The sequence below is a fragment of the Barbus barbus genome, assembly GCF_936440315.1.
Source record: "Barbus barbus genome assembly, chromosome: 11".
Taxonomy (NCBI): Eukaryota; Metazoa; Chordata; class Actinopteri; order Cypriniformes; family Cyprinidae; genus Barbus; species Barbus barbus.
In genome coordinates this window covers 22,290,970-22,318,846 of record NC_136739.1, presented here as the reverse complement: position 1 = coordinate 22,318,846, position 27,877 = coordinate 22,290,970, and the positions used below count along the sequence as shown (strand labels likewise).

Here is a 27,877-nt window from a genome sequence, read left to right as displayed (position 1 = left end):
TGGGTGTGTGGTCACGGTGTGTGTGTTCACTGCTGTGTGTGTGCACTCTGGATGGGTTAATTGCAGAGCACGAATTCCGAGTATGGGTCACCATACTTGGCCGTATGTCACGTCACTGTTACTTAATTAAAAGTAAACTGTTTCATTTATTTTTCCCCCAAAAAATGTGTATTTGGAACAACAGCATAGACATAATAAACACATAATAATGCTTTCAACTCACACTTGAAGTCACATTAAATTATCTTTTTTTTTCTTTACCTTTAATGTAAGATATTGCTTTATTTGTCTGACAGACGCGTCCACTTTAAAATTTGGGAGACTGTTTCAGTGGCTGTTATATAAAGTACTTTCTCATATTTCTTTGACATCCGTTTCATTGAGTACAAAAATCACACTCGGTTTTTATTTTCAACTCAGAAACAACCGTTTAGCATCTTTTAATATATGAGTTTTTAGTATTTAATTTCACAGTCGCCTCCCCCTTTAGTAAAGTGGTACAGTCCGCTCATTCTCACCAGCGCAGCAGACAGAGATGAATTTAAGCGAATAACAGTCCGGGAGAAGATGGACTACATACCTGTAAACTAAAGCGCACTAAACCGGATCATGGTTTTGTTAGACGGATTCTGGATTCTGCTCATGCTGTTTTCACGTGAGTTATTCTGTTTTCTATTTGACCGCCATATAGCAGAAAACTGGGACACACAACTAAAGCAACAGGTTGAGAGCTTAGAAAATCTTGAGCCCGGCTTTATTTTTAGATTGATCACGGGGCCCTGTGGCGGTTTTTACTATAATCCACACCTGACAATGCATTTACAATTTACACATTTTATTTATTTAGTAAAAAAAAAATCTTTTTTTTTTTACACTTTTTATTGTTAAATGTGTCCGTTACATTCTAACTTTTGACAAGTTTCAAGTTAAGCTAAACTAAAATAAACTACTTAAACAAAAAATAAATAAAATAATAAAATATATTACTCTCATTTAAATATGTATCTCTGTTCAGCATAATATATTAATCTTTATTATTATTGATTATTTTAAAATGTCTGCATATGTGTAATGTATAAAAGGGATTTCACAACTAAAGTTTTAACTAGCCTTCTTTAATTATGTTTTTAATAATGTTACAGCATAGACAAACATTTGAAACTATTTATCATCCCAAAGTTGTTATTGTGGGAAGTGCTGCTGGAATGTGTGTCAGGGAGTGCAGCTGCATTGGATCAGTTCTTGAAGGGTGGATGCAACAGAGACAATACAATATATGATGATTTTTTTTTTATGAGTATGTCAGTGGCCAACTTTGAGAACGAAACCTACACTCCATAAAAACCCTCTCAGAAGAGGGAATGTGCATACATTTTTTTTTAGGGAAAAGTTATTTTGAGCTGGTAAAGAGCTGAACACTGTTTTCAATAGTAGCCTATGTGATAGTTTGGTTGGCATTAGCAATTCATTAACACGTATAATCAAGTAAAGTCTGCTAGTAACGGCTTGGTTTAAATCTCTTTAACCTAATTGGGTGTTCATGGATGACTGAGTCAATGAGTGTGTCTTATTGGTGGGACCTCAACACCCCCCGCACTGAGTCTTAGTGGGTGGGGTTCACCATAATAGCAAACAATGAGTCAAACAGGCAACAGAGAGGACAAAAGGAGGACCCCCTCTACCCTGAACAGAGAATTAATGAACATATTCCAGAATTCTCCCCTATATTCCCCTCAGCAACACGATCATTCTAAAGTACAGTTGGAAAATGCTCAGGAAGTTGCTCCATTTCCTCTAGGGCAACAATGAATGAGTGAAGATCTCATCCAGATATATGTGGTGACTGGTTGTTGTATATTTTTATGCAGTGTGCTCCACCCTTTGACAAGAATTACAGTATCTTTGTGTTTGTGGGAGAGACCTCCTCCCTACTTGTACTCAACTTGATCTTTTGTAAGAGTTTTCTCAGAATATTTCAGTTTCACCACCCCACCCCAATCAAACAGTCAGAGCCGGTGACGTCTCTCCAAAAAATGGCACCTCTCCCCCCACCTCTCTGCGCCCCCTGCATAGCATGGAATTTAACTTTCTTTACTCACACTTCTTTCTTTCTTTCTCTCTTTGTTTTTCACACCATCAGATCATCCTCTTGGGTGCTTCTCTGATTTTGTCCAGTGTTCTGTTTCGTAATCTCCCACACAAGGCTGGACAAACACACTCTTTCATGCTTATAAACACACACACACACACACACACACATTCAAATGCTAACTAACTGGATCCAGATGTTTTTAGGCATTTGTTTTCAGGTCATCTCACCTTGTAATCCCTAGCTGATGAAGTGAATTCCCTTTGGAGTGGTGCGACTAAGCATTCTCGAAAAGAGGCACTGAGCAAATCTTTTTTTTTTTTTGATCCACTGGTTGGTTAGGCCTAGACTGAGAGAGGGTTTTTGGTAATGATCACATGCCTGTCTCTGACACTATGAAACGTACCATTAGACTCAAACACCATAATAGTAATCATGAACAGGTCAGTAGTTATTACAGTTGCTGCTGAAAGCTCACTGTATCTTGGAATTTGCATTACTCTCTTTGCTCATCGGTGTTTACTTAAAATTGTGATTTTAGTCTGTCTCAATTCTTACTGTGTCTAACAATTTAAATAAAAAATGGTCAGAATTTTGACATAAATTGCTGAAATGATATTTAATTCAAAACGTTTTTTGTAACTAATTCTAATGACCAGTTCTAATCTACAGCATGAGAATAAGCCAAGTAAAGTATTTTACTGAATGAATGAAGTTTTACACAAATTGTAAGATCAACCTTCAGTTATGTTACCCAAGTTATTACAAAACAAATACAAGTTCGTCAGTAACTAAAAACTAAATTTGCATCGTTCTGGCGCAGTTTTTGTCTTTACTTTTTATATTTATTTGCTGGAAAATAACATCAAACAAAACAGGGTTCTATACAATGTATTTAAATGTCTCAAACTTTTGTAGAATAATATTTTGTCTTAATTCTAACTGTCCTAATGGTTCTATAGAAGCAATCATGAATTTGCAATACAAATATAGCTTTTGGAAATTCTACATATCTCAGCTTTGTGTCTGGTGCTCTACATAAGGGCTGGAGAACACTACACAACTTTAACAGATTTTAAAAAACGCTAGCGATCATAGACTTGCCGACCTTAATAATTGTTACAGAGATAAATAAGCCATCATACACTAAATGACAGAGGATCGCAGACTTTTCAAACTGTTCCAAACACAACAACATCATTCTAACACATACCTCATTACAAGGAGATGCATGACAAATGAAAACAATATGATATCCTCCAACTGGATAGCCAATGAATTAAAGTCTGTGCATATACTCGTTTCTGTGAAATCTGCAGACTAGCTCTGACTTTCATCAACTAGTATCGACTTGTGTGTAATTGTGTTACTGTCATTAAGTAATGTTTACTGGGTTTTTTTTCTCACTAAATCTCTTTCTCTCTTTTTGGCACAGTGCAAAGTTGTAATGGTGTACAGGTGACTGTGAAAGATGAGAAGAAGTTTGCTATGCTGTTCTCCTCCATCGTTCTTCCGTGCCATTACACCACCCACTCCTCTCAAACCGCCGTGGTGCAGTGGTGGTACAAGTCCTACTGTACAGACCGTACTCGGGATTCCTTCACATTTCCTCAGTCCCTGGGAGTCCATGTATCTGATCTGGGAGCCTTGTCTCATCTGGACTGCTCTGACAACAGCCGCACTGTCCGCATAGTGGCCTCAGCACAAGGATCTTCCATGACCTTAGCAGAGCATTACAAAGGAAGAGACATCTCCATCATTAACAGTAATGAGTTTCTGTTGTCTTATAAGTGTGTGTGTGTATTTTTTAAGTGATTTAGCTTGATTGAAGGTGAAGTTAATCAAATAAAAGGCAGAATATTGAATAACCTTATAAACCTTTCAGTGTTTACGGATTAATAAGTTGCACAAAATGACAACATTGGTCAGCTGGAAAGTGAAATTCCAACTTAATGGCTCACAAAGGGGACTTCCATGGTCATTTATTAATGTCAATCCAACAGGTTAGTCTCAAACACAAAACTATAAAAAGGTCAACAATTTTCCAGACTAATAATCAATTTAATAACATCAATATTAGATAAATTTATAAAGCAACACTGTCCAAAATATGGATCTAATCTACAATTAAAAATATATACATTTAATTGAATAGATCTGATTTCTTGAAAAAAAAAAAAAAAAAAAAAACCAGCTCAAGCAATACACTGTAGATATTTTGACACATTTGGGGTGTCAAATTTACAAAACCATTCAGACCTTTGGTTTGGGTAATTGTGTGTACCAAGGCTACATTTATTTGATCACAAAATGTAATATATTTCAAATATATATGGTTACTCTGCTAGCGCACTTGTGTGAACTTGAGGGGAACTAATTCATACAGCCACAAACACTGGTATTCAGTTGGTTAAAAATAAATAACATCAATTCTAAAAAAAAGTCTGGCATAATTTGTTTTTAGATGCTACTTATTTAATATTTCGATTTAATGCAATGACATTCATAAAAAGACATTTAACTCTGGCTTAATGGTCCAAATACTTCTTGAGGCCACTGTGTAATAAAATCATCTTATGTTATTAAATTTTGAGCCTGCTCTACTCTCAAGTCTGCAGTCTTGTGCGTAATTCATCTTCCCCTTAGGAAACCCAGCCGATTGTGCTGTGTTTTCCTGTTCCTTAAATAGGGCTGTTTTTTCTAGGTTGCACATTGGTCAGGGGGCTGGACCCCCACAGCTTTCCTTATCAAATACAAACACCCTCTCTTCTGACTTAGGCATCAAAGCTTTTCCTCCTCCAGTCACGTCTCCAACAAAGACTACGATTGTTCTGACAAAATATTTCAGAAAGATAATAAGTATGAATGATGTGTTGTTCCTACACTGATTAAAAATGTTAGGTGCTAAAAGTAAATTGTGCATCTGACAGCCTAATATGTTTTTATGTTACTGTGTAAATCCAAAAAATCTAAAATATTAAAATTAAACATTTACTCCACTACAACTGCAAATACCCGCCCCCCTTCGTTACTGTTGCTATGTCCGACAAGCCATGCCGCTCACTCCACATATCATGTTATCATTTGTTTAATTTAAAAATGCATTGCGGAGAAAAGAGGACACTCTCTGAGAGAGCAGGTTACTTTTGGTATGAACCATTTTCATTTTGAAAGAAATTGAAACAATAAAACTGTTTTGTGGCTCTTTAAGAATCAGAATGAGCTTTATTGGCCAGGTATGTTTACACATACAAGGAATTTGTTATAGTGACAGAAGCTCTACAGTGCAACAGAAAGACAGCAACAGGACAGGACACAGATAATAAAAGAATAATATACAAATAGGCAAATAGGCAATGTACAAATAAACGCTATACAACGCTAATGTACACAATATATAATATAGACAACTATGTGTGTACAGGTCTGATATGTGCAAATGTGAAATGAAAAAATAAGTATGTGTGGTGAATAAATAATGTATAATAGTGTTGTGTGTTCCACGTTTAATGTCAAGTGTTCATGAGATGGATTGCCTGAGGGAAGAAACTGTTTCTGTGTCTGGTCGTTCTGGTGCTCAGAGCTCTGTAGCGTCGACTAGACGGTAACAGCTCAAAGAGGGAGTGTGCTGGATGTGAGGGGTCTAGAGTGATTTTTCCAGCCCTTTTGCTCACTCTGGATAAGTACAGTTCTTGGAGAGTGGGGAGGGTTGTACCAAAGACTATAGAATACCTAAGACATGTCACTCGTATTGTTTTGAATGGGGAAAAATGCAACGCTCAATACGGCCGCTCAATCGCAGGAAGCCCCGCCTTCTGAATGAAAGAACCAATCGTTAATCAGTAAAGTCAGCGCGTCACTGCAGCTGCCGTTAGAAGTCCCGGTTGCTATAGAAATAGTCAGCGCTCTGAGACGCGTGCTCAGGACTGCGCATGCGCACTGGCTGATCTAGCCTGAGAAATAAGCTATTTATAACGCTATTTGAGCAAAAGAAACAACATTTATGACACAGTTGTTGTCCGATTTCATTGGTGATTTCAAATATTAAATTTAATCGTAAGCTTAGTGAACTGTTTTGGAGAATTTGATGGTTCCCCATACAAAGAGATAGGAGCTGCACTTGGATGCCCGAGAGGCGTTTCAAAGATGGCTGCCGAGTGACAGGACTTGTCTTAAAGAGACTTTGGTTGTACTAATGAATCGCTCAGCAGTCCGGACTACCCTCCGTAGTCTTCTGAGGTCAGATTTGGTAGCTGAGCTGAACCAGACAGTTATTGAAGTGCAGAGGACGGATTCAGTGATGGCAGAGTAGAATTGTTTCAGCAGCTCCTGTGGCAGGTTGAACTTCCTCAGCTGGTGAAGGAAGTACAACCTCTGCTGGGTCTTTTTGACAATGGACTGAGAAATTGTGGTGCCCAGGAATCTGAATGACTCCACTAAAGTCACGGTGAGTGGGGGGAGAGCAGGGGGGTTTCTCCTGAAGTCCACGATCATCTCCACAGTTTTGAGCGTGTTAAGCTCCAGGTTGTTGAGACTGCACCAGACAGCCAGCTCCTTAACCTCCTGTCTGTAGGCAGACTCGTCACCATCCTGGATGAGGCCGATCAGTGTGGTGTCGTCTGCAAACTTCAGGAGCTTGACAGAGGGGTCTTTAGATGTGCAGTCGTTCGTGTAGAGGGAGAAGAGCAGTGGGTAGAGAACGCAGCCCTGAGGAGCTCCAGTGCTGATGGTGCGGGTGTTGGATGTGAATTTTCCCAGCTTCACTAGCTGCTGCCTGTCTGTCAGGAAGCTAGTGATCCACTGACAGACCGAGGTGGGGATGGAGAGCTGTGTCAGTTTATTCTGAAGGGTGTCCGGGATGATGGTGTCAGAATGTGTCGTGACAGATTGTTGTAGCATCTCAGTTCAAGCAGTATGTGAACTGATCATCTGTGTCTCTTTACTAGTTATTTCATGAAATAAACATGAATGAACATCAGAAGGTATCTTATTTCAACCACGGAAAGATGTCAATACTAGTGCTGTCAAATGATTAATTGTGATTAATCGCATCGAAAATAAAAGTTTTTGTTTACATAATATATGTGTGTACTGTGTATATTTATAAATATATATATATATATATATATATATATATATAAATACACACACATACATGTTTATATTTTGAAAATATTTACATGTATTTACATGTGTATATTATATTCTTATAATTTATATTATATAAATATATTTAATATATAAACATAGCATATTTTTCTGAAATATATACATGCATGTGTGTGTATGTATATATACATAATAAATATACACAGTACACACACATATATTATGTAAACAAAAATCTTTTATTTTTGATGCGATTAATGGCGATTAATCGTTTGACAGCACTAGTCAATACACACGTTTTTTCAAGTTCAAGTCCACCGATGTTAATCTGCTTTCCTGTCTGATTTGTTTGTCAGACAAAAATGGCAGATTCGGCACTATCATTGGTCAGATCTCCTGTCAATCAAACTCCATGTGAAGGGTCAGTTAAACAGCTCAGGTTATAAGCAAATATTTTCTGGCTTTTTCAGAAGCAGATCTGCGCATTGGACAGCTGCAGTGGGGTGACAGCGGTGTGTATTTCTGTAAGGTGATCATTTCTGATGACCTGGAAGGGAAAAATGAAGGCCAGGTGGAGCTACTGGTGCAGGGTGAGTCTCACGAGTTCAAATGTTTTTCAAAAACTGAATCAACATTACAAAAAAGCCCGTTGTTATGGTATTAGAAAAGTGTAAATTGCTTAAAAAAGTGCCATTGAATGCTGTGCTTTAGGGACTCTCAATATTTGTGATTTCTTTCAGAGTTTTCTATAAATAAATAGACCTTGTTCTCTAAAAATGTTTACTTTTGTGTGTGCATGCTTGGTTATTGTGTCTAAATGATTGTTAATGCCAATCCCTGTCTGAATTCCTGAGTGCACTTACAAGCGCTGCCAAGACGACAACCAAACGGCGCATGCCTCTCGACAGGGCTCAGATCCTTAATATGAGACACTATTGTTCATTTGTGCCCTGGCAGATCAGGAAAACCTCACATATTTTGCACCTCCTGGGCAGGAACACTGCGGAGAGAAACAATTTGTTTGGTTCTGTGGGACTGACCCTAACAGCATAAGTTATTATTGCGTCAGCTGGACAAAGCAAAGTCAGACGCCTCATGCCAGACAAAGAGTAAATAACTGACTTTTATCGACATGAGCAATATAAGCCACTTCTTAAGCCATTTCCATGGGAACGAAGGGGGTCTCATTGGCCAGGGGATGCCAGGGCCTCCAGAGCAGTCCTGTGCGGTGAAGAGAAAAAAAACATGAGAGGGTTAGAGCTTACACAAGAGGATCAATGAGAGTGTTATGTAAACGCTAAAAGTGGAGGAAGTCACTGCTGCCCTCTAAGCAATTAAGATTGAGTTGGTTTATGAAGTGGAGAGTATAATCTGGAGTATTTGGTGGTTAAAAGTTTGACTTTGTACCAGACACTCCCCATTTCATCAAACTTGCTGTGTAGTCATGTTTTACTTACAGTTTAGCTCTTGATTGTTAGTGGTGGATGCCAAGGAAAGCAACACTATTATTACTTAAGATTGCACAGTAAAAATGAACAGTATTTAACCGCAATTTCTTACAATACTATATTCAGAATTCTGTCAAATAAATTAATAAAATTTTACTGCAAAATCAAAACATCAACCAAAAAACCTCAACTATTTAGAATGATAACCCACTTTATTAGCAAACTGTTGTCTTACCAAGGAAGTGACCACATTTTTCTTACAGTTTTTTACAATCGCTATGACAATTTTTTCAATTCTCATAACAAATTTTTCTAAACTCTTAATGCACCAGCACACCTACAACACACAATTTGCAAAATGATTGATTCCATGCTCAAAATCACACATTGTAAACTAAACTCCAACACTAATTTTCAAAATACAATAATACACTAACACAAAACACTGTCTACCAAAACACTGTAAACTTGTTTCAAAATCAAATAATTATTCCAAAACACTAACACATGTTATCTTCCAACAGGAACATTTTAGTCAATCATAGCACAATATCATAAAAACATTAACATCAGACGGAATTACAGAAACTGCATTATTTTATATGTGTCAGATCTGCCCTTATACAATACAATATTTTATTGATCATAAATTGTGTTTTGCTGTTTTTTTGAAGCCTCTCTACATTGTTCCATTGGGTTTGGTAAATGCATGCATTTTGTTTCTTTTGCTACAAAAATTCAATACAAAAAATGAATGACCCATCTCAGAGTAGCTTTATAGAATGTACGGTTTGTGAAAAAAGAAGACAGAGACAGAATTACTGAAGTAAAGGGTATATTTGCAAAGGGAAAGGGAAGGGAAGTGGTGTGTGGCCAAGTATGGTGACCCATACTTGGAATCTGTGCTCTGCATTTAACCCATCCAAGTGTACACACACAGTAGTGAACATACACCCGGAGCAGTGGGCAGCCAATGCTGTTTTAATGAGTTCTCTCAATAAAACTCTCTCATTTTTATTGAGAGAGTGTTGGTTATTCACTCCCCCCACCTACAATCCCTGCCGGACCTGAGACTCAAACCCACGACCTTCGGGTTACAAGTCCAACTCTCTATCCATTAGGCTGCAACAGGACATTACTGCAACATAACAAAAATATGCAATACAGATGCCATTTATTATATGAAAGTACAAAATATACAAACAGAAAAAGCCACAGAAGAACAAAATAGAAATAAAAAAGTCATCTTCTAATCTGCCCGGTCTTCTGCATTTGGCCACATGTTCTCATCCACATCACACCTGATATCTTCTTCTCTGGCAAGGTATCTTTTGGTATACCTTATCTACCCCTGGCAGTGTTCAGCTGTGATGTCTTGGCATGCAGCATCCATTGCATCCAGGAGGGACAACCTTCCATCTCCAGGTTGAGAAAAACTCCCCAATGAGGTTGAGGAAAGTGGAGTAAGGGGCAAGGAAAATGGACATCATTCTCGAATGGGTGTCAAACCAGTCTGTGACTGCACGGGAATGGTGGAATGCCACATTGTTCCATGTGATCACATATATTGACAAGTGGTCTCCCACTTGTCCCCTTTCTACCTCTGGCACCAGTCTTTCGTGCAGGTCTTTTACAGTTTTTTTTCAATTGCTAAAAATCGTTTACCAATACTTAAAATACTTTTTCTAAACTCTTAACACAGCAACACACCTACATCACACAGTTAGCCAAATAGTTCATTTTCTGGCCAAAACCACATTTTGTTAAATAAATACAAACTCTACATTTCAAAATGCTGAATACCTTTTTCTTCATATACTAACTTTATCAAAACACAGCAAGCCTGAGTATGTGTACAGCATAGTGAAGGATCATCAGTACTTTATGGGATGTAAAAGAAAAGTGATAGAATTGCAGCAGTAAAAGCTTTACTGGCAAAATGAAATTGCTGTCAGTGATTTAAAAAAAAAAAAAAAAACTTTAAAAAACTTTAAATTAATGTACAGATATGTTTTTTTACAAGTGTGCAGTTCACAAATGAACAATTTTCGTTTTTCTCTGTATAAATGTGTAAAAGTTATGATGGACAATGTATTGTTATGAATGTTTTACAATTGTTCAGGCTGAATATAACCTGCATTAAGAAACTGTTCTTGTGCCTGGCTGTTCTGGTGGTTGGTATTGCTGACCAGAAGGCAACAGTTCAAAGAGAGAGCGGGCAGGGTGTGTGGGGTCCAAAGTGATTTTCTTAGCCCTTTTCCTCACTCTGGAGATGTAAAAATCATGGAGGTTGTGCAGGAGGGCACAAATATTCTTCTCAGCAGTCCTGACGGTCTGCTGTAGTCTCTTGATGTCTGATTTGGTAGCTGAACCAATTATTCCTCTCCCTCGTCCAACTCTCCCTCCTCCAAACATGTTCTTTCTTTTTATGCTTCTCTGTGTTGTTCTGTATTGTTTTCAACAAAACCAATCCAGAGAGTGCCTTTTTATTGTGCATGGCCATGTATGGAAAGACTTGGAATTATTCATTACTGTAAGATTGGAATCAGCTATTTCTCTATTGTTAGTAGTTAAATCATTCTTAGCAGATCTTTTAAGCTGCTTTTGTTGCAGAAGTAGAGGCTTTAAACTATATTTAAAGTTTGGAACATTATGTCTTCATTTCTGTCATGCTGTGTTTAAGCATTTGTAAAAAAGATAAGAAAGATCCATGATTTTTGGTATGAGGTAAGCTTGTATGAAAAGAACATTTAAGTTGTGTTTATTGACTGAATATTAGGTGAAAACAATGTGCACTTTTCCACACAAGATCAGCCCAAAGAGGTCCTCTTTTACTGTATACTTTATGGTCATGTGATTGAAAGAACCTCAACACCTGAGTGTGTTTCATAGATGGGTATCAGCTGTAATTTATATATTTGCAAAACATATATTTGAAAGCAGCTATTTCTCTTTAATGAATAAAAAACAGTATATATGTGTTTCAAATTCACAATATGAACAGCTGTTCACTTTGACTTTAGCCTATAAGTTAGGTTTAGAATATGATGTTATCTGTTCTGACATATAGTGTGAAATCATTTGTAAATTTGGCAGTAAAAATCTATTGTTTTGGTCTTGGTTGAGCTTGTATGTAAAAGTTCAAGCATTTTAAATTTGTGTTAAATGCATGCAGTTTGTGTCAAAGCAACAAGAAATGCGTTAATTGTATAGCCTACTGAGGTTGTGCTAACTGCGTGTCCGCGCTCTGGAAGCGCGGACACTTGGGGGCGCTGCCGTGGAGTGGGCCCTGGGGGGTGCTGCCGAGTAACCGGCACCAGAGGGACTCTTCTTTCATTTTCATTCATTTTTTTCCCGCGGACGGCAGCGTAGAACTCTCCGCGGACAGCGGGCTAGGGAGGAAAACAAAAGACTGCTCGAACACCAGAAAACAAAAGGAGAGATGGGGCACTGCTTATTTTTTGTAGGTCCGGTATTTTGTCACGTGCTCTGGGAGCAAGAAGCGAGGAGTCGAGGAGAACAATCAACGCCTTTATTTAATGGAGCAAAATCACAGGGATCACGGGGGTTAGATGAACAATACCAGACATAAGACACGGGGAAATACAAGGCTTAAGAACACTGGGAAATCAAATGAGGAAGAACTGAAACTGGTGAGGAGTAATCAAACACAGACGGAGACTAATGAACTAATGATGACACCAAATGAGGACAGGAACAGGAAGACCAAATAAGGGCATGAGGAAACAAGAGGGAGGAAAAACACAGGACACAAGTCTGACATCACGCCCCCCTTCAGAAGACGCGTCCCCTGAAAACAAAAGGGCACCGCTTATTTTTTGTAGGTCCGGTATTCTGTCACGTGCTCTGGGAGCAAGAAACGAGGAGTCGAGGAGAACAATCAACACCTTTCTTTAATGGAGCAAAATCACAGGGAAACATGGATCACGGTGTTGTGCAATACCGGACATAAGACATGGGGAAACACAAGGCTTAAGAACACTGGGAAATCAAACGAGGAAGAACTGAAACAGGTGAGGAGTAATCAAACACAGACCGAGACTGATGAACTAATGATGTCACCAAACAAGGACAGGAACAGGATGACCAAATAAGAGCATGAGGAAACAAGAGGAAGGAAAAACACAGGACACAAGTCTGACACTGCGTTAAGAGTTTAGGAAAATTGTTAAAAGTATTGAAAAAATTGTTATAGCGATTGTAAAAAACTGTAGGTAAGATAACACATTACTGTGGAAAAAAGTAGCTTATTATTCTACACAGAGCAACTGTATGTAAGTTTTTTATTTTGAAATCATTTTCAATTCACCCTGATGATACATTTACTTCTAATAAAGTGAATTTCTTTTTCATGCTTCCCCTCAAACATCTGTTGTTTGGTGAGCGGGTACGAAATTCTGCCAAATTGGCAGATTGCATTACAGCAGCAACAAATGCACGTGTACAGTTACACTATAATTACAACAGATATATTTACGAACATACTGTTGTTTTAAAGTGCCCCTTTTATGGATTATGAAAGGTTCATATTTTGGTTTTGGGAGTCCCCAACAACAGGTTGACATGCATGCAAGGTCAAAAAACACTTTCATTGTCTTATAGCATTTATTTTTACCTTATTTGCTCAACGACTCCCAAACGATTCGTTCACCGATTCATTTTTCCAAACCCCTCCTTTGTGTGAAGCTAATCTTCGGTGATTGGTCTGATTGGTCGAGTTCATTTTCATTTCATCATGCCTGTAATGCCTGCTAATGCAGTGTTTGTGAGGGTAGTTTTACTTACTTAATTACTTTTGTCATTTAGCAGACGCTTTTGTCCAAAGCGACTTACAAATAAGAAAAAGTAACTAAAATTTACAACTCTATAAATACTATATACCCACATATTTAAGAAAATAATGAAATTAAATAAAATTGACACATGCATATAACAACATTTCAATAATAAACATGAAAAAACTCAAATAAAAAGCGATACTTCTATCCCTTGCCGGTGTCCCTGCCCGTTTTACTTTGTGTGTGCAGCTTTACCGGGGAAACCGCAATTTTTACCGCTCTAAAAGCGGCACCTTGTGGCAAAGAATGAATTTACATTTTCATTCAGACCAACTCGAAAATCAAGTTCTCCCAGATCTGCTCGCACAACAAGTGGGCGGACACTATGCTAATGTTTCATCATGTTGATGTCAACATGAAACAGCTTGGGATTCGTTTTAAAAATGTCTTGTTTAAATGATTCCGAGTCGACTCTTTCTTTTGAGACAATAACTTTATACACGGTGCACTTTCAGATTTAAAATTTTGTAGGATGTTTTCATTCACTTAGAGCTGTGTTACACACTACATGAAAGGTCATTTTCAAAAATCCATAATAGGGGCATTTTAAGTTTTATGTGACTTTTTGGTTATCCCCTTCAGCTGAAAACTTTACATTTAATTCATTTTTTCTCAGTCAGCATAATAGTGTTAAAGAAACACAAACAGTTGAATTATATGCAAAAAAGCTTAATGATTGGCTCTTAAAAAGTGATAGTTCACCCAAAAATTCTGTCATTCACAAAAGAAACACAAATTTTGAAAAGATTTTGTTTATACACTGAAAGTCATTTGGCTTCAGTGTTGTTTTGGACCCCATCAACTTTTATTTTATGGACAAAAAAAACAGTTCTTAAAAATATCCTGTTTAGTGTTCTGCAGAAGAAAAAAACCTGCAGAGGTAAAAACTTTTGAAATGAAAATTCTGTCATTAATTACTCACCCTCACATTGTTCCAAACATGTAATACCTTCATTCATCTTTGGAACGCAAATGAAGACATTTTTGATGAAATCTGAGAGCATAGACAGCAATGCAACTACCACATTCAAGGCCCAAAAAGGTAGTAAGGACATTGTTAAGATAGTCTATGTTACATCAGTGGATAAACCTTAATTTTATAAAAAAATAACGACTTTATTCAACAGTTGCGTGTGGTGCTGCTGATGCAGGAGCCGGCATTCTGATGTAGAACACGCATGCGCTATGCCTTGTTTAGAAGCAGAGGAATGCACATGTTGTGGTACTGTCATGAACACGTGTCAAAGACTGACACGGAAGAGAAGAAATTGCTGAATCATTATTTTTGTTTTCTTTCAACATAAAAAGTTTTCTTGTAGCTTCATAATATTACAATTGAATCACTGATGTCACGAGGACTATTTTAACAATGTCTTTACTACTTTTGGGCCTTGAACGTGGTAGTAGCATTGCTGTCTATACAGGGTCAGAAAGCTCTTGGATTTCATCAAAAATATCTTATATAATTTGTGTTCTGAAAATGAACATAGGTCTTAGGGGTTTGAAATGACATGAATTTTAATTTTTGGGTGAACTAACCCTTTAAAAAGTCTGATAATGATTTGCAATCTATACTACACAACTTGCCTTCCTTATATCTCTCCCTGTCTCTCTCTTCATGTCTCTACCTCTCTTCGTGAGGTCCCCTTTACTCTCAGGTTACGGTTGGTTTAATGACTGTAACAGAGCAGTAGAGGAGTTGGATATTATTCCTCTTCCTGTCTGCCACCTCAGCACTTCCTGTTACTCAGGGATAAATCTGCTCAGACAGTGGGCAGTTACGTTTATGGCACCCTCTCATTCAGTTTAAAGACTTGTGGCATTTTGTGAAGACCTGTAAATGTGAATGTGTATACAGAGTCACAACGAAATGAAAGTAGTGACAGATCTTTTATTCAGTTCATTTCTAAATGTTAAAATGAAGAGAAAAAAATTACAAAACAAAATTGTTCAGTTTAGAAAACATATAGGATGACTTCATCCTGAATTTAACAGATTCCGTCTCCTGCACACTTGCTGCGTTAGGAATTGTATACACTCAAAATTGTGGGTCTTTTTGGCTGAACACTGGCCAGTTTAGGTGATGAGAATGCTCTTGATTTTTGGCACTATGCCAGTCATTGACAAAGTACACTCGGTGTAAAATAGACTGTACATCTAAAGCCACCCCTTCATTTCTCTCTCAGGGAAGACGTTTGTTGAAAGGTAATTGGACAGTGCTCTGGGACACCTTTTAATTCCAAACAATGCCAGCACTGTCTCCATGGCGATGATGTACCCTTGCCCCACTTTCAGGATGGTTAATGAGGCTGTGTGATTAATTAGTCTCATATATTCCTCATCTGTCTCTCCCGCTGAAGCCCCCTCTACCTCATCACTTTCTCACTCTCTCCGTTCGTGCACATTAGTGAACCTGATCTGTGCTCGGGCCAGATATAAATACTGAATGAATGCACACATCTACATTAGCATAAGCCCTGGGAACCAGCAACATGTCAACGTATCATTACTGCTAGTTGCTGAGCTGTGTAAAGAAATTATGTTTAGACAAGAGCTCTTTTTGTCTTAACCAATTTTTATAAATCAGTTTCATTGCTTCCAAATCACTGCTGTTTGCATCTTTTGTATTATATAAACATATTTTATCCAGTATAATAATTCTATAATTTAAGAATATATAAATGGTACATACATCAAACTGTATATACTGTATATACAGCTTGATGTTTGGACTTGGAAGCTTTATTTTAATTTTTAACTTTTAAATTAGTTATTTATTTATTTTTATTTCAATTACTTTTGGCTTTAAATGTTCATGTGTTACTTTGATCATTTGCATACACAAGTTGCATGGTCATACATGATCCTTACAAGTAATGTTATGCACCAAAACTTCACAGAAAAACAGCACTGGCCTAAAATTAGTTTCTCATCCAGAGACAAGTTTGACCTTTCACCCTTTTCTTGGTATCTGTCAGGGACTGCAAACACACACACATGCATGCATTATCAATCAAATGATTGGACACACCTATGTATGCATTCTTTATTTTTTATATTTTTACACTGTAGAATAATAGTAAAGCCATCACAGCCATGAAGTAACAAAACTGAAAGAATGGAAATTACGTAGTCACCAAAATTGTTATCCACTCATGCCTACAAAACTAATTTCAAGTATTTAACCATCATGAGAAACATACATTCAGTGAAGTGTGTCCAGAGCTTTAGACCAGTACTGTATACAGTGCCCTCTATAAGTATTGGAACAGTAAAGACAAAATTGCTCTGTTGGCTGTGGAGTCAAGACATTTACAAATATGATTAAAAGATGAATATGAGACAAAACTACAGAATGTCACATTTTATTATTAGCCGTTTCAACACATACATGTTTTACCAAATAAAAAGAACAGCACTTTTAGAGTTCATCCCACTCATCGATGTGAGCATAAGTATTGGGACAGTTGAACATAAGGCAGATATAAAAGATTAAAAGCTATTATTTAGTTGCAGATCCTTTGCGCACAATCACAGCAGTGAGTCTGTGACCCATAGACATCACCAGACTCTTGGTCTCATCCTTTGAAATGCTTTTCTCAGCCTTTAATGCAGCCAATTCCAATTGTTGCTTGTTTTGGGGACTTTCTGCCTTTACTCTCCTCTCCAGCTGGTGAAATTCATCTTCAATCGGATTTAAATCTGGAGACTGACTTGGGCAATCTAAGCCTTTCCATTTCTTTGCCCTTATAAATTCCTTGACTGAACTGGCAGGGTGTTTTGGGTCATTGTCCTGGTGCAATATGAAGCACTTCCCAATGAATCTGGTGGCATTTTCTTGAATATTGGTAGGCAAGATGGTTTTGTACCCAAATTCATTCTGCTACTGTCATCATACATTAAGTCATCAGTAAAGTTGAGATGGCCTGTTCCAGAGACAGCCATGCATGCCCATGCCATGACACCACGTCCACCATGCTTTACAGATGCGACTGTATGCTTGGGATCATTGCAGTTCCCTTTTTTTCTCCACATTTTTGCTTTCCCATCACTTAGATAAAGGTTCATCTTTGTCTCATCGGTCCATAAACACAGTTCCAAAACTCTTCTGGCTCACCTTTGTGCTTTTTTGCAAACTCTAATCTTGTCTTTCTATTTTTGGAGCTGGTCAGAGGTTTTCATCTTGCTGTGTAGCATCTGTAATTCTGTGTCAAAGTCTCCTGAGGACAGTAAATTGTCAGAGCATCACCCCAGCTTTCTGGAAGTTGTTGGTGATTTTACAGACACGTCTTTTAGGATTCATTTTCACAGCTTTTATGATTTGTCTGTCATCAACTACTGTTGTTTTCTTAGCCGATCAGGTTGGTTGCTGGTGTCGCTGGTGGTTTCCAAACTCTTGATTTCTCCATGCCCTTTGTTTTTGCTAGAGCTCTAACTGACTTCCTCTTTTCTTTTAGCATCCAAATTGCTTGCTTTTCTCTCAAAGTCAGCTCCCTCATCTTCATCCTGGTTTGTGTGTGTCATCATCGAATGCAAGATTCAAAATGCAGAAGTAATGGATATAACTGATACAACACATTCCCTGCTTTTAATATCTGAAGAATTAATGCAACAGGACACAGCTGATCACTTAGAAAGACCTGTGAGGCAACTGTTCCAATACTTATGCTCACATCAGATAGAGGGATGAAACTCTAAAAGTGCTGAACTTCTTAGCTGGTAAAACATCTACAGTGCCCTCCAAAAGTATTGGAACAGTAAGGCCAATTCCTTTATTTTTTCTGTAGACTGAAAACATTTGGGTTTGATATCAAAAGATGAATATGAGATGAGAGACTAACATTTCAGCTTTTATTTACAGGTATTTTCATCTGGATCTGATTCACAACTTAGAAGATAGCACCTTTTGTTTAAACCCACTCATTTTTCATGTTACCAAAAGTATTGGAACATGTGACTGACAGGTGTGTTTTGTTGCACTGGTGTGTCCTATTAATTGATTATTCAAACAATAAATAGCACTGAATGTCTGCACTCAGTTTCAGATCCGTGCAGACTGCATTTATAATTAGTTAGACATGTATCCAACATGAAAACCAGAGAGGTGTCTATGGGTGAACAGCTAGAAATTGTGAAGCTGAGATAAGATGAAAAATCAGTCAAACCATTGCACAAACACTGGCAATGGCAAGTACAACCATTTGGAGTCTCCTGAGGAAGAAAGAAACCACTAGTGTACTAAGTAACACCTCGAATGGGTAAATCAAGGAAAACATCAGCAGTTGATGACAGAAACATTGTGACAGCTGTAATGAAAGACCCTAAAACAACTGTTAGTGACATCAGCAACAACCTCCAGAGGGCAGGAGTGAAGGTATCACAATCTACTGTTCGCAGAAGACTTCATGAACAAAAGTACAGAGGCTACACCAGAAGATGCAAACCACTCATTAGCAAGAAGAATAGGAGACGAGCCTCAAAAATTCTGGGACAAGGTTTTATGGACTGATTTTATGGACCAAAGTGATGGAAAGGCTAAAGTTTGAAGAAAAAAGGATCTGCTCATGATCCCAAACATACAAGCACATCTGAAACACAGTGTACATTATAGTACACATTATACAAGTAATGTAATGGCTGGGGCTTTCATCGCTTCTTCTGGGACAGGCTCATTAATCTTCATTAAGGATGTAACACATGATGGCAGCAGCAAAATTAACTCAGAAGTCTACAGAAATATTTTGTCTGACAATTTACAGAAAGATGCAACCAAACTGATTGGGAGATCCTTCATCATGCAGCAGGATAATGACCCAAAACAGTGCCAAAACAACAACACTTAAGCCATGTAGAGTATGCATTTTACCTACTAAAGAAGAGACTGAAGGGAGTAACCCCCCAAAACTGAAAGAGGCTGCGGTGAAAGCCTGGAAAAGCATCACAAAAGAAGAATGCAAAAGTTTGGTGATGTCAATGGGTCACAGGCTTGATGCAGTTATTGAAAGCAAAGGATTTGCAACTAAATATTAAGTCTTTTTCACTTTAATCTATGTTAATTCTATCTGTTCCAATACTTTTGGTAACATGAAAAATGGGTGGGTTCAAACAAAAGGTGCTATCTTCTAAGTTGTGTATCAGATCCAGATGAAATACCTGTAAATAAAAGCAGAAATGTTCATCTCTCATCTCATATTCATCTTTTGATGTCAAACCAAAATGTTTTCATTCTACAGCAAAAATAAAGGAATTAGCCTTACTGTTCCAATACTTTTGGAGGGCACTGTATGTGTTAAATCACCCAATAATAAAATGTTCTGTAGTTTTGTCTCATATTCATCCTTTAATCATATTTGTAAATGTCTTAACTCCACAGCCAACAGAGCAATTTTGTCTTTACTGTTCCAATACTTTTGGAGGGCACTGTATATACAGACTTTGTTTATACTTTTGCATTTGATTTAGTCTCTGAAAAGACAATCATGCTTAAAACCACAAATCAAGTTTTCAAATCAGCTTTCAATTTACACTTAATTAATCCACAGCCACTAACAGAGTAACTTTTTTTCATAATAACACATAAGCATTTAAGCATTTACCTACAACCCTAAACTTTGAACTTTCATCTGCTGCCTACTGCTGCTGTTTATGTCTGATCTTCTCCCTTCTCCAGGTAGGACAGGGGTGCTGGATGACATCCTGCCTGAGTTTGATTTGGAGATTATGCCAGGTACGCCTGACATACCTCTCTCTCCCCTGTCCTTTTCAGTGGGTGCTCTCACACAGGTCCTTTTCAATTCATTTGCTTCATCTTTTGCTGCAATCAGCAAACTCCAAAATGCTCCAATCTGATCTGTTCCCTCTGAACAAAAAGAGATAATTAAAATTACAGGACATATCAATGATTGATGTTGCATAACATAACTGCAGATTATACTATATACTGCATAACTTTAAGTAACTAATCATATGATTTTTAGTTTTTATAGTTACATTTACATCTTGCCCTCTGCTGAAACTTTCTCTCTTTCAGAATGCTAGCAGTATTTCTTGCTTTTTTGTTTTAAGCCACTTGTGTTAAAGAAAGCTTCACTGATTATAAAGGGAGTTTTGCTGCATCGCATCATGCAGCTATCTTGCAGTGCAGACACACTGTCATGCACACATTCACTGTGTAGGTCTTTAGGCCACCAAATTATAAGGAAATAAGAGATCTGATGGCAAATAAAATAAAAGAGTAACACATTTCGTACATTTATTGCGTTATATTTAAAAAGTGTATTATGTTAGGTTGGGTAAAAATACAGCTTTTCAGATCTCAGAGTCGCTTCTTCCAACCCTGTCGGCGATGTGCCAGTGTTTCCTGCATTGTGCAGGAAAATAAGTCATATTTCACCCGTGTTTATAGTCCAAATCGAACATGCTAAGAAGACAGCGTACCACAAAATAATAGCAAAAAAAGTGCATTTACATTGAGTTGTCTTTGCAGATTGCAAGCAAAAACATGCTGTCTGATTCACCAACAAATGATTCTAATGAAGTGGTTCATTTTAGTGAATCAAAAACATGCAGCAGAATTCACAAACAAATAACACTTATGAGCTGGTCTTTTTTAAATGAAAGTGTATATACAAATATAGAAGTATATGGACGTATGTGTGTGTGCATAAAAAGCTTTGTTGCTACTTAACATTATGCCGATGTGCAGATGTAAGCAATCAGACTTTTAAAACCCAGTCCTGCTATTGTGGTGTAAATTCAAAAACAATCATTTCAGCTTCTACAACAATGTCCTGTTCATTACTCCAATCGGCCATAAGTGCTCAGAGGCATATAATTTTGAACATTCTTGGGTTGAATAAGAGGTCTGCAATGTATACTGTTGGAATTTTAACACCACACCCAGAGGAAATTCATCATTAGGCCCTTAGAGAGTCCAGATAAGAGGTTGTGCATCATTCAAGCTCTCCCTTGTGGTTGGTCATGATCAGAGAATTCATATCCTGTGGGCAAAAATGATTTCAGGACAGCACTTCCTTCAGGATCTGCTTTTGCCACAGAAACCAAGTTTCCTGATGAGTCTTTTTTGTCTTCCTTAGAGTGGGTATTTGTGGGAGTTGTCGTCCTTGGTAGTGTGCTCTTCCTGTTGTTGGTTGGGATCTGCTGGTGCCAGTGTTGCCCTCACTCCTGTTGTTGTTATATACGCTGCTGCTGCTGTCCTGATACATGTTGTTGTCCAAAACACTGTGAGTACACAAACTAAACATACATACTACATGCATTGCCTGTATTCACAACCTGAAATTTTTTTTCCATTTGCCTTCAAAGTATATGAAGCAGGGAAGATGGCAAAGAGCGGCCAGCCTCCTCAGATTGCCATGTATCAACCTTATTACGTTCCTGGTGTTCCTGTGCTTCCTGTGGTCCCTCCAGCCGCATCATCCATTATTGTACCCAAGTTGACTGTAGGGGCTCCTTCAGTAGAAAACAATATAACTGGAGGTAAGTGACAATACAACAGCATATACAAATTAAATGCTAAATATTTTAATTACTTAGCTTGTTCTTTGAACACATCTGTCCAAAGTCTGTGCAATGAATCTGCATTTGTAGAAGCAAGGCTGCATCATCTAACTCAAAGCAAACTCAACTAATATCATCTTCAGCTGCACTGTAACTTTAATCTCAGGCTGTCCAGAGTATTTAAAATGTTTAAAGGAATTGTGGTCAGATGAGATGAGAGTGTTGTATTTGAGTATGTGAACATGAGCTGATAACATTAGAAATGTTTGTAGGAAATAGAAGTTTTAAAGATAGTGACAGTGCAGAAAGCTTGCTGGCATTATGAAGGTATTATAGCAGTTGTGTTGTCAGTGAAGATGGTGAATAGTTTCACAATGTATGTGTGAATCAACAAGTAAAAATGTGGCAAACACTTAACTGGTTACTCGTACATTTAAATGGCATTTTTAAACTTGATTGACCAATTAATATTTATTAATATGTTAATTTAATGTTATACTAACCTATCATTTTAAACATTAAATAAATTAGCATTTTTTGTTTTGTTTTTCACTATACAATGCAATTTAATGTGAGAGCACAATCCCATGAAAGCACCGATGGAAGTGGAAAGTTCTGCAGGTGATTTACTGACAATGCTCCAATTAAAGAACACAGCCAGATTGTTTCCATAATCCAAACCTGTATTTTTTTTATCTTCTGTGGAACACAAAGATGATATCTTGAAGGATGTTTCAGTTGTTTTTCAATGAAAGTCACATTGATGACATTGATTGACGTTCCATACAATGAAAGTCACATTGATGACAGATTTTTTATTTTTAGATAAACTATCCCTTTAAAATACATCTGTGGTTGTGCATGTCAGACAATTCATAATATTCTAACCAAGTTCAGAATTTCTCACAAAGACTCACAGACCATGACAACAGATTTGTTACTGCAATAACAAAACATCCAGTCTATAATGATGTCATTGTGTCAGCAGCTGGCAGCCTATCAGAACTGAGCTCTCTGCATGATGGTGACGTAGACTTCAGGCAGACCTATCACCAGGTCCAGAGGAAGGCACTACCACCCATCAGTGACCACATGGAAGAGCTGCGTATCCAAACAGCATCGATCGGCCATGGGCTTCGTCCTTCTCATTATCAGAGCAATCACTCTCTGGACGAGCATGACAACAGGTACAATTCAAGTGTGTGTGTGTGTGTGTGTGTGTGTGTATGACCTTGTAATTTAGGACAGGGGTTTTCAAACTGGAGACACGAGAGAAATGTTTCTTGAGCACCATTTCAGCATTAGAATGATTTCTGAAGGATCATTTGACACTGAAGACTAGAGTAATGATGCTGAAAATTTAGCTTTGATATCTCAAGAATAAATAACATTTTAAAGTATATTAAAATTATGGTGGCCAAGAGAGCGCAACGCGATGCAAATGAAAAAAACACATGCAAATAGAAAAAAACACCTGCAAATTAAGAAAACATCTTTATCCATTTGACAGCACATGTGCTGAAAATACTCACAACACAACCAAAAACAGAAACGCACTGTAAATACTCACGACACAAACAAATACGAACATGTTGCAAATGTGCACAGACTACATCAGAAATGACAAGTGACAAACCTGGGACATGCTTACAAATGCACTGAAAGGTGAGATTTTTGTTTATTTTAACATCCTGATAATATGATTCCTTAGCTTTTATTTTTTAATTATTAGCCTAAATAAGCTGATGAAATACACAATTACTGTAACTGAAACATTATGTAAGCTGTCTACTTTTACAACTCCCCTTACAAAAATTAACCATGGTTTTACTATTAAAATAAATAAATAAATAGCCTATATATATTATATATATTTATTATTAGCCTACTGTATATGAAAATAAATACAAATAAATAATGGTTACTATAGTTAAACCATGGTAAAGTAGCTACATAAACCATAGTTTAACCATGGTATTTTTACAACTGTGGCTACACAAATGGTAATCAATATGGCAAAAACTTTAGTAAGCGTTGTGAGGATCCCCCATTGTGGTCTGTGCTACTTGCAGCGCATGTTTGTGTTTGGTTGTGTTGTGAGTATTTGCAATGTGTTTTTGTGTTTGGTTGTGTTGTGAGTATTTGCTATGCGTTTTTGTGTTTGGTTGTGTTTTGTGTATTTGCAGCGTGTGTTTGTGTTTAGTTGTGTTGTGAGTATTTGCAGCGTGTTTGTCTTTGGTTGTGTTGTGAGTATTTGCGTTTATGTTTGGTTGTGTTGGGAGTATTTGCAGCATGTTTGTTTTTGGTTGTGTTTTGTGTATTTGCAGCGCGTTTTTGTGTTTGGTTGTGTTGTGAGTATTTGCAGCGTGTTTGTGTTTGGTTGTGTTTTGTGTATTTGCAGCGCATTTCTGTATTTGAATATGTTGTGAGTATTTGCAGCACATGTGCTGTCAAACTGATGAAAGTGTTTTCTTAATTAGCTGTTGCTGTTTCTATTTGCATGTGCTTTCTTAAACTGCAGCACATTGAGCTCTCTATAAAATAGAAAACAGTTACTTTAAATTGTATATATATTTGTATAAAAGTATATATGTGAGCACTAATAATATCATGACTGTTTGTACAGATGGAACTGTCGTTCTGAGCACCTGCCCCGCAAAGCCTTTGACGCTAGGGGGCGCACAGGGTCACTAGATGAGCTGGAAGAGTTTGCTATGTCATACAGCCCACACGGTCGTCGGAGAGGTGACTTTCGTGGACCTCAGCGAGACTTTGAAATGGGTCCGAGGTCGCGGGACCATCCCAAGTCTTACCGAAATGGGCCACGGTATTCTCGAGGTGATGATGACGAAGACGACTGGCGCCGTCGAGGCTCACCACCTTCCCCGCCAAAAAGGCGCAACACTGCCGACAGTGAGCGTTACCTCGCTCGCCAGAGATCTTATGATGATACCTACCTGAACACTCTGCTGGAGCGCAAGGCTAGGGGCCAAGGAGAGCGAGGTGGGAGAGTTGATGATGACAGTGACACACCCTCAAAAGGCAGTTCCAAGAAGAGCAGTGACTGTTACAACAGCAGGTCACCTAGCCACCGCCCCGAGGAGGATGATCCTTTACCTCCGTACTCTGAGAGAGAGGCGGAGAGGTTTAGAACTGAAAAGCATATAGGGAGGGAACGGTACAGGACTGCTGATCCTGCCATGCGGCCTTTTTCATACACACGTCCGGCCCATGGACTGGCCCATACATTACAAGAGCGCAGGGAGGACAGGGACAAATCCAGGAAACTGGTGAGTTACTTATAATCATCTGCCATGGTTTCTGTGCATTGAAGGGTGGACCAAACTTCCTTCAAGCCTAAAAAGAAGAGACAGATGAGATTCCATTAATACGAAATGTAAAGTCTTAAATGTTAAAGAGCACAAATAAGTGTTCTACCCTTGAAAACAAGCTATATCTTGTCAAAAAAATCATCTCAGCTCACCAACTAAGTATTATGTATTCATATTTATATAGTCATCAAGTAATTTCAGACATAATGCTCTTCTCAGACCTGTGGCCTTTTGGGTTAATAAGGTTAAATCCAACTTGCAACATCTCTCAATCCCATTTCCTGTGATAATTGTGGCATATGGGGCAACAATATTTAAAAAAAAATCAAACTTGTTACAGCTTCAAAATTTAGGGAGCTACTAGACTGACTGGTAAAATTATGATGTTTATTTTGAAATTATCTGTTTTTATATGTTGTATATGTTAGATTGAATTTCCTTTTTCCTTCTCAGTCTTACCGTTCAAAAGTTTGGGATCAGTACAATTTTTTTTTTAAATAAATGAATATATTTATCAAGTAAGTATGCCTTAAATTGATGTAAAGTTACGGTAAAAACATTTGTAATGTAGCAAAAGATTTCTATTTCAAATAAATGCTGTTCTTTTGAACTCTCAAATTATCAAAGATAAAATCCTGAATATATTTCGTAAATTTTAAGCAGCACAACTGTGTTTAACACTGAAGACTTTAATTCTTTAAGTAATAGCTTCTGAAAATTTAATTTTGTCATCACTGGAATAAATCCAATATAAATAAATATATAAAATATATTGCATATTGCATATAATAAATATATAATTTTATTTGAAAACAATTATTTTAAATTAGTATTTTACAATATTACTATTTTTACGGTCTTTTTGATCAAACAAATGCTGCCTTGGTGAGCATAACATCTTACTGACTCCAAACTTTTAAACGGCATTGTATATAATAATGAAATATAAAAAAAAGTTTTCAAAATTTTCTCTCAAAATTATGATTTTACATCTCACAGTGTGTCTGTTGTTCTTATTTCATCTCAAAATTACATTTTAAAAATATTTTTTAACTCTGAGGATCTATTGTCAGCCTATATTTAATTTTATACTTCTTATATATCATTTGTTTTCCAAAGAGGGATTCAAAGAAATCTGATTATGAAATTATTTTAACTGTACAGTATGTTATTTTTTGTATGCTTAAATGTAAATTGTATTCTTTACAAGAATGTATGTAAATGAAAGTCCGCTTTGAATGATCAAAACGGTTGATTTCTCAGGCAGGTTTTATGTGTTTTTGTTCTGTTTGCCTGATTGTATCATAAAAGGCATCACTAACTCTAATGGGCTCACAGTACAGCAATACACTGACACACTAACAATGCATCTGCAAACTCATCATGCTAATGGGTGTCTAATGTATGGCTCTTGGTGTTTTTTAACAGACCACTCATCTAAGCACAGACTCACTAATTGTGTGACGTCGTCAGACTGAGCTGACATCATACTAACATCACCATCCAGCTGAAGAGAAATGCCCCAAACACCAAGTATCAGTCTGTCAGAAAGACACATTTAATGCAGGATCACACAGACATGAAGATCTTGGGAACTTTTGCTGGTCAAGGGCAAGAACGTAGTGTGTGTTTGTTTTTATTTTCTGTATTGATAATAATGTAAAAAAAAAAACATTATTTCCTAATTAGTCCTCAGACTGCCGCTGCACTAAGAATAACTTAGAAAGGAAATTAAATTGTTCAAATGATATTCAAGTGCTTTAAACGTTCCTTGATATTTTGTATATCTTCAGTACTGTAATGGGACGCTGTCTCTGGTATTTCAATATTGCCATTGTTTGCACTGTACTGTACATTTGTGTCTAATGAGTGCTAATCAGTTGGCACTCGAGGGAAACGTGAATGATTGTGCTTTTGATAATGTGCCTTTTATTTGTATTTCACGGTTTTAAAATAATGACTTTGATATGAACACTTGCTGTCTGGGTTTTTTTTTTTTTTTCAGATAACCTTAGTGTATTCATGATAAAATATATCCCTGTTCTTTATCATATATCAATATCAGGGCATGAACACTTGCTTCTTTGGTCTTGCTTCAACATAAGAAAACAAATACAGTAAGGCGGGTTTTTTTTTTAGCAATAAAGAATCATGGCCATGCAGGAAACTGGACAGGACACAGAAAAGGAAAGGATTATTCTTTCCAGGATGAGATAACAATACCAGGAAACAATCTGATACAAGCCCTCACAGGTGTTTAGTGGTCACACTTTATGTTTAGATCTCTGTATGTCGCTTTCTTTCACATTGTGCCATAGTTGATAGTTACATTTATTATTGAATATTAGGGCTATGTGTGATGGCAGTTTACAATAGTTTGAAAGAACACAGCTCATTCAGAACTTAGAGCTGGAATTTATTTTCAGTTTGCATTTTTTAAAACAGAGTTCCATTCTGAGAACAGAAACAGCCACAGTTGACCTTTTCCTTTAACCAGTCTAAGCTTGTTGGCTGGTCTCC

General features: G+C 37.3%; 1 protein-coding gene across 1 annotated transcript; it reads left to right on the top strand.

Moving 5' to 3' along the window:
* The first annotated feature begins 509 nt into the window (after positions 1-509).
* LOC306877169 (immunoglobulin-like domain-containing receptor 2) lies at positions 510-27,330 on the top strand. Its single transcript, XM_079428736.1, has 9 exons — positions 510-655; positions 3,525-3,854; positions 7,669-7,788; positions 20,176-20,232; positions 21,602-21,748; positions 21,831-22,004; positions 23,014-23,212; positions 24,652-25,315; positions 26,786-27,330. Exons 1-9 carry the CDS (start codon positions 610-612, stop codon positions 26,819-26,821), a joined length of 1,773 nt encoding a protein of 590 aa, XP_079284862.1. The 5' UTR covers positions 510-609; the 3' UTR covers positions 26,822-27,330.
* Positions 27,331-27,877: the final 547 nt, after the last annotated feature.

Bases quoted from the DNA above. Each gene is read 5' to 3' on its own strand.
- LOC306877169 (XM_079428736.1), top strand. From the start codon at position 610: ATGGTTTTGTTAGACGGATTCTGGATTCTGCTCATGCTGTTTTCAC. The intron at 7,789-20,175 runs GTGAGTCTCACG...TCCCTTCTCCAG, and splicing joins GGTGGAGCTACTGGTGCAGG to GTAGGACAGGGGTGCTGGAT. The intron at 23,213-24,651 runs GTACAATTCAAG...CTGTTTGTACAG, and splicing joins CTGGACGAGCATGACAACAG to ATGGAACTGTCGTTCTGAGC.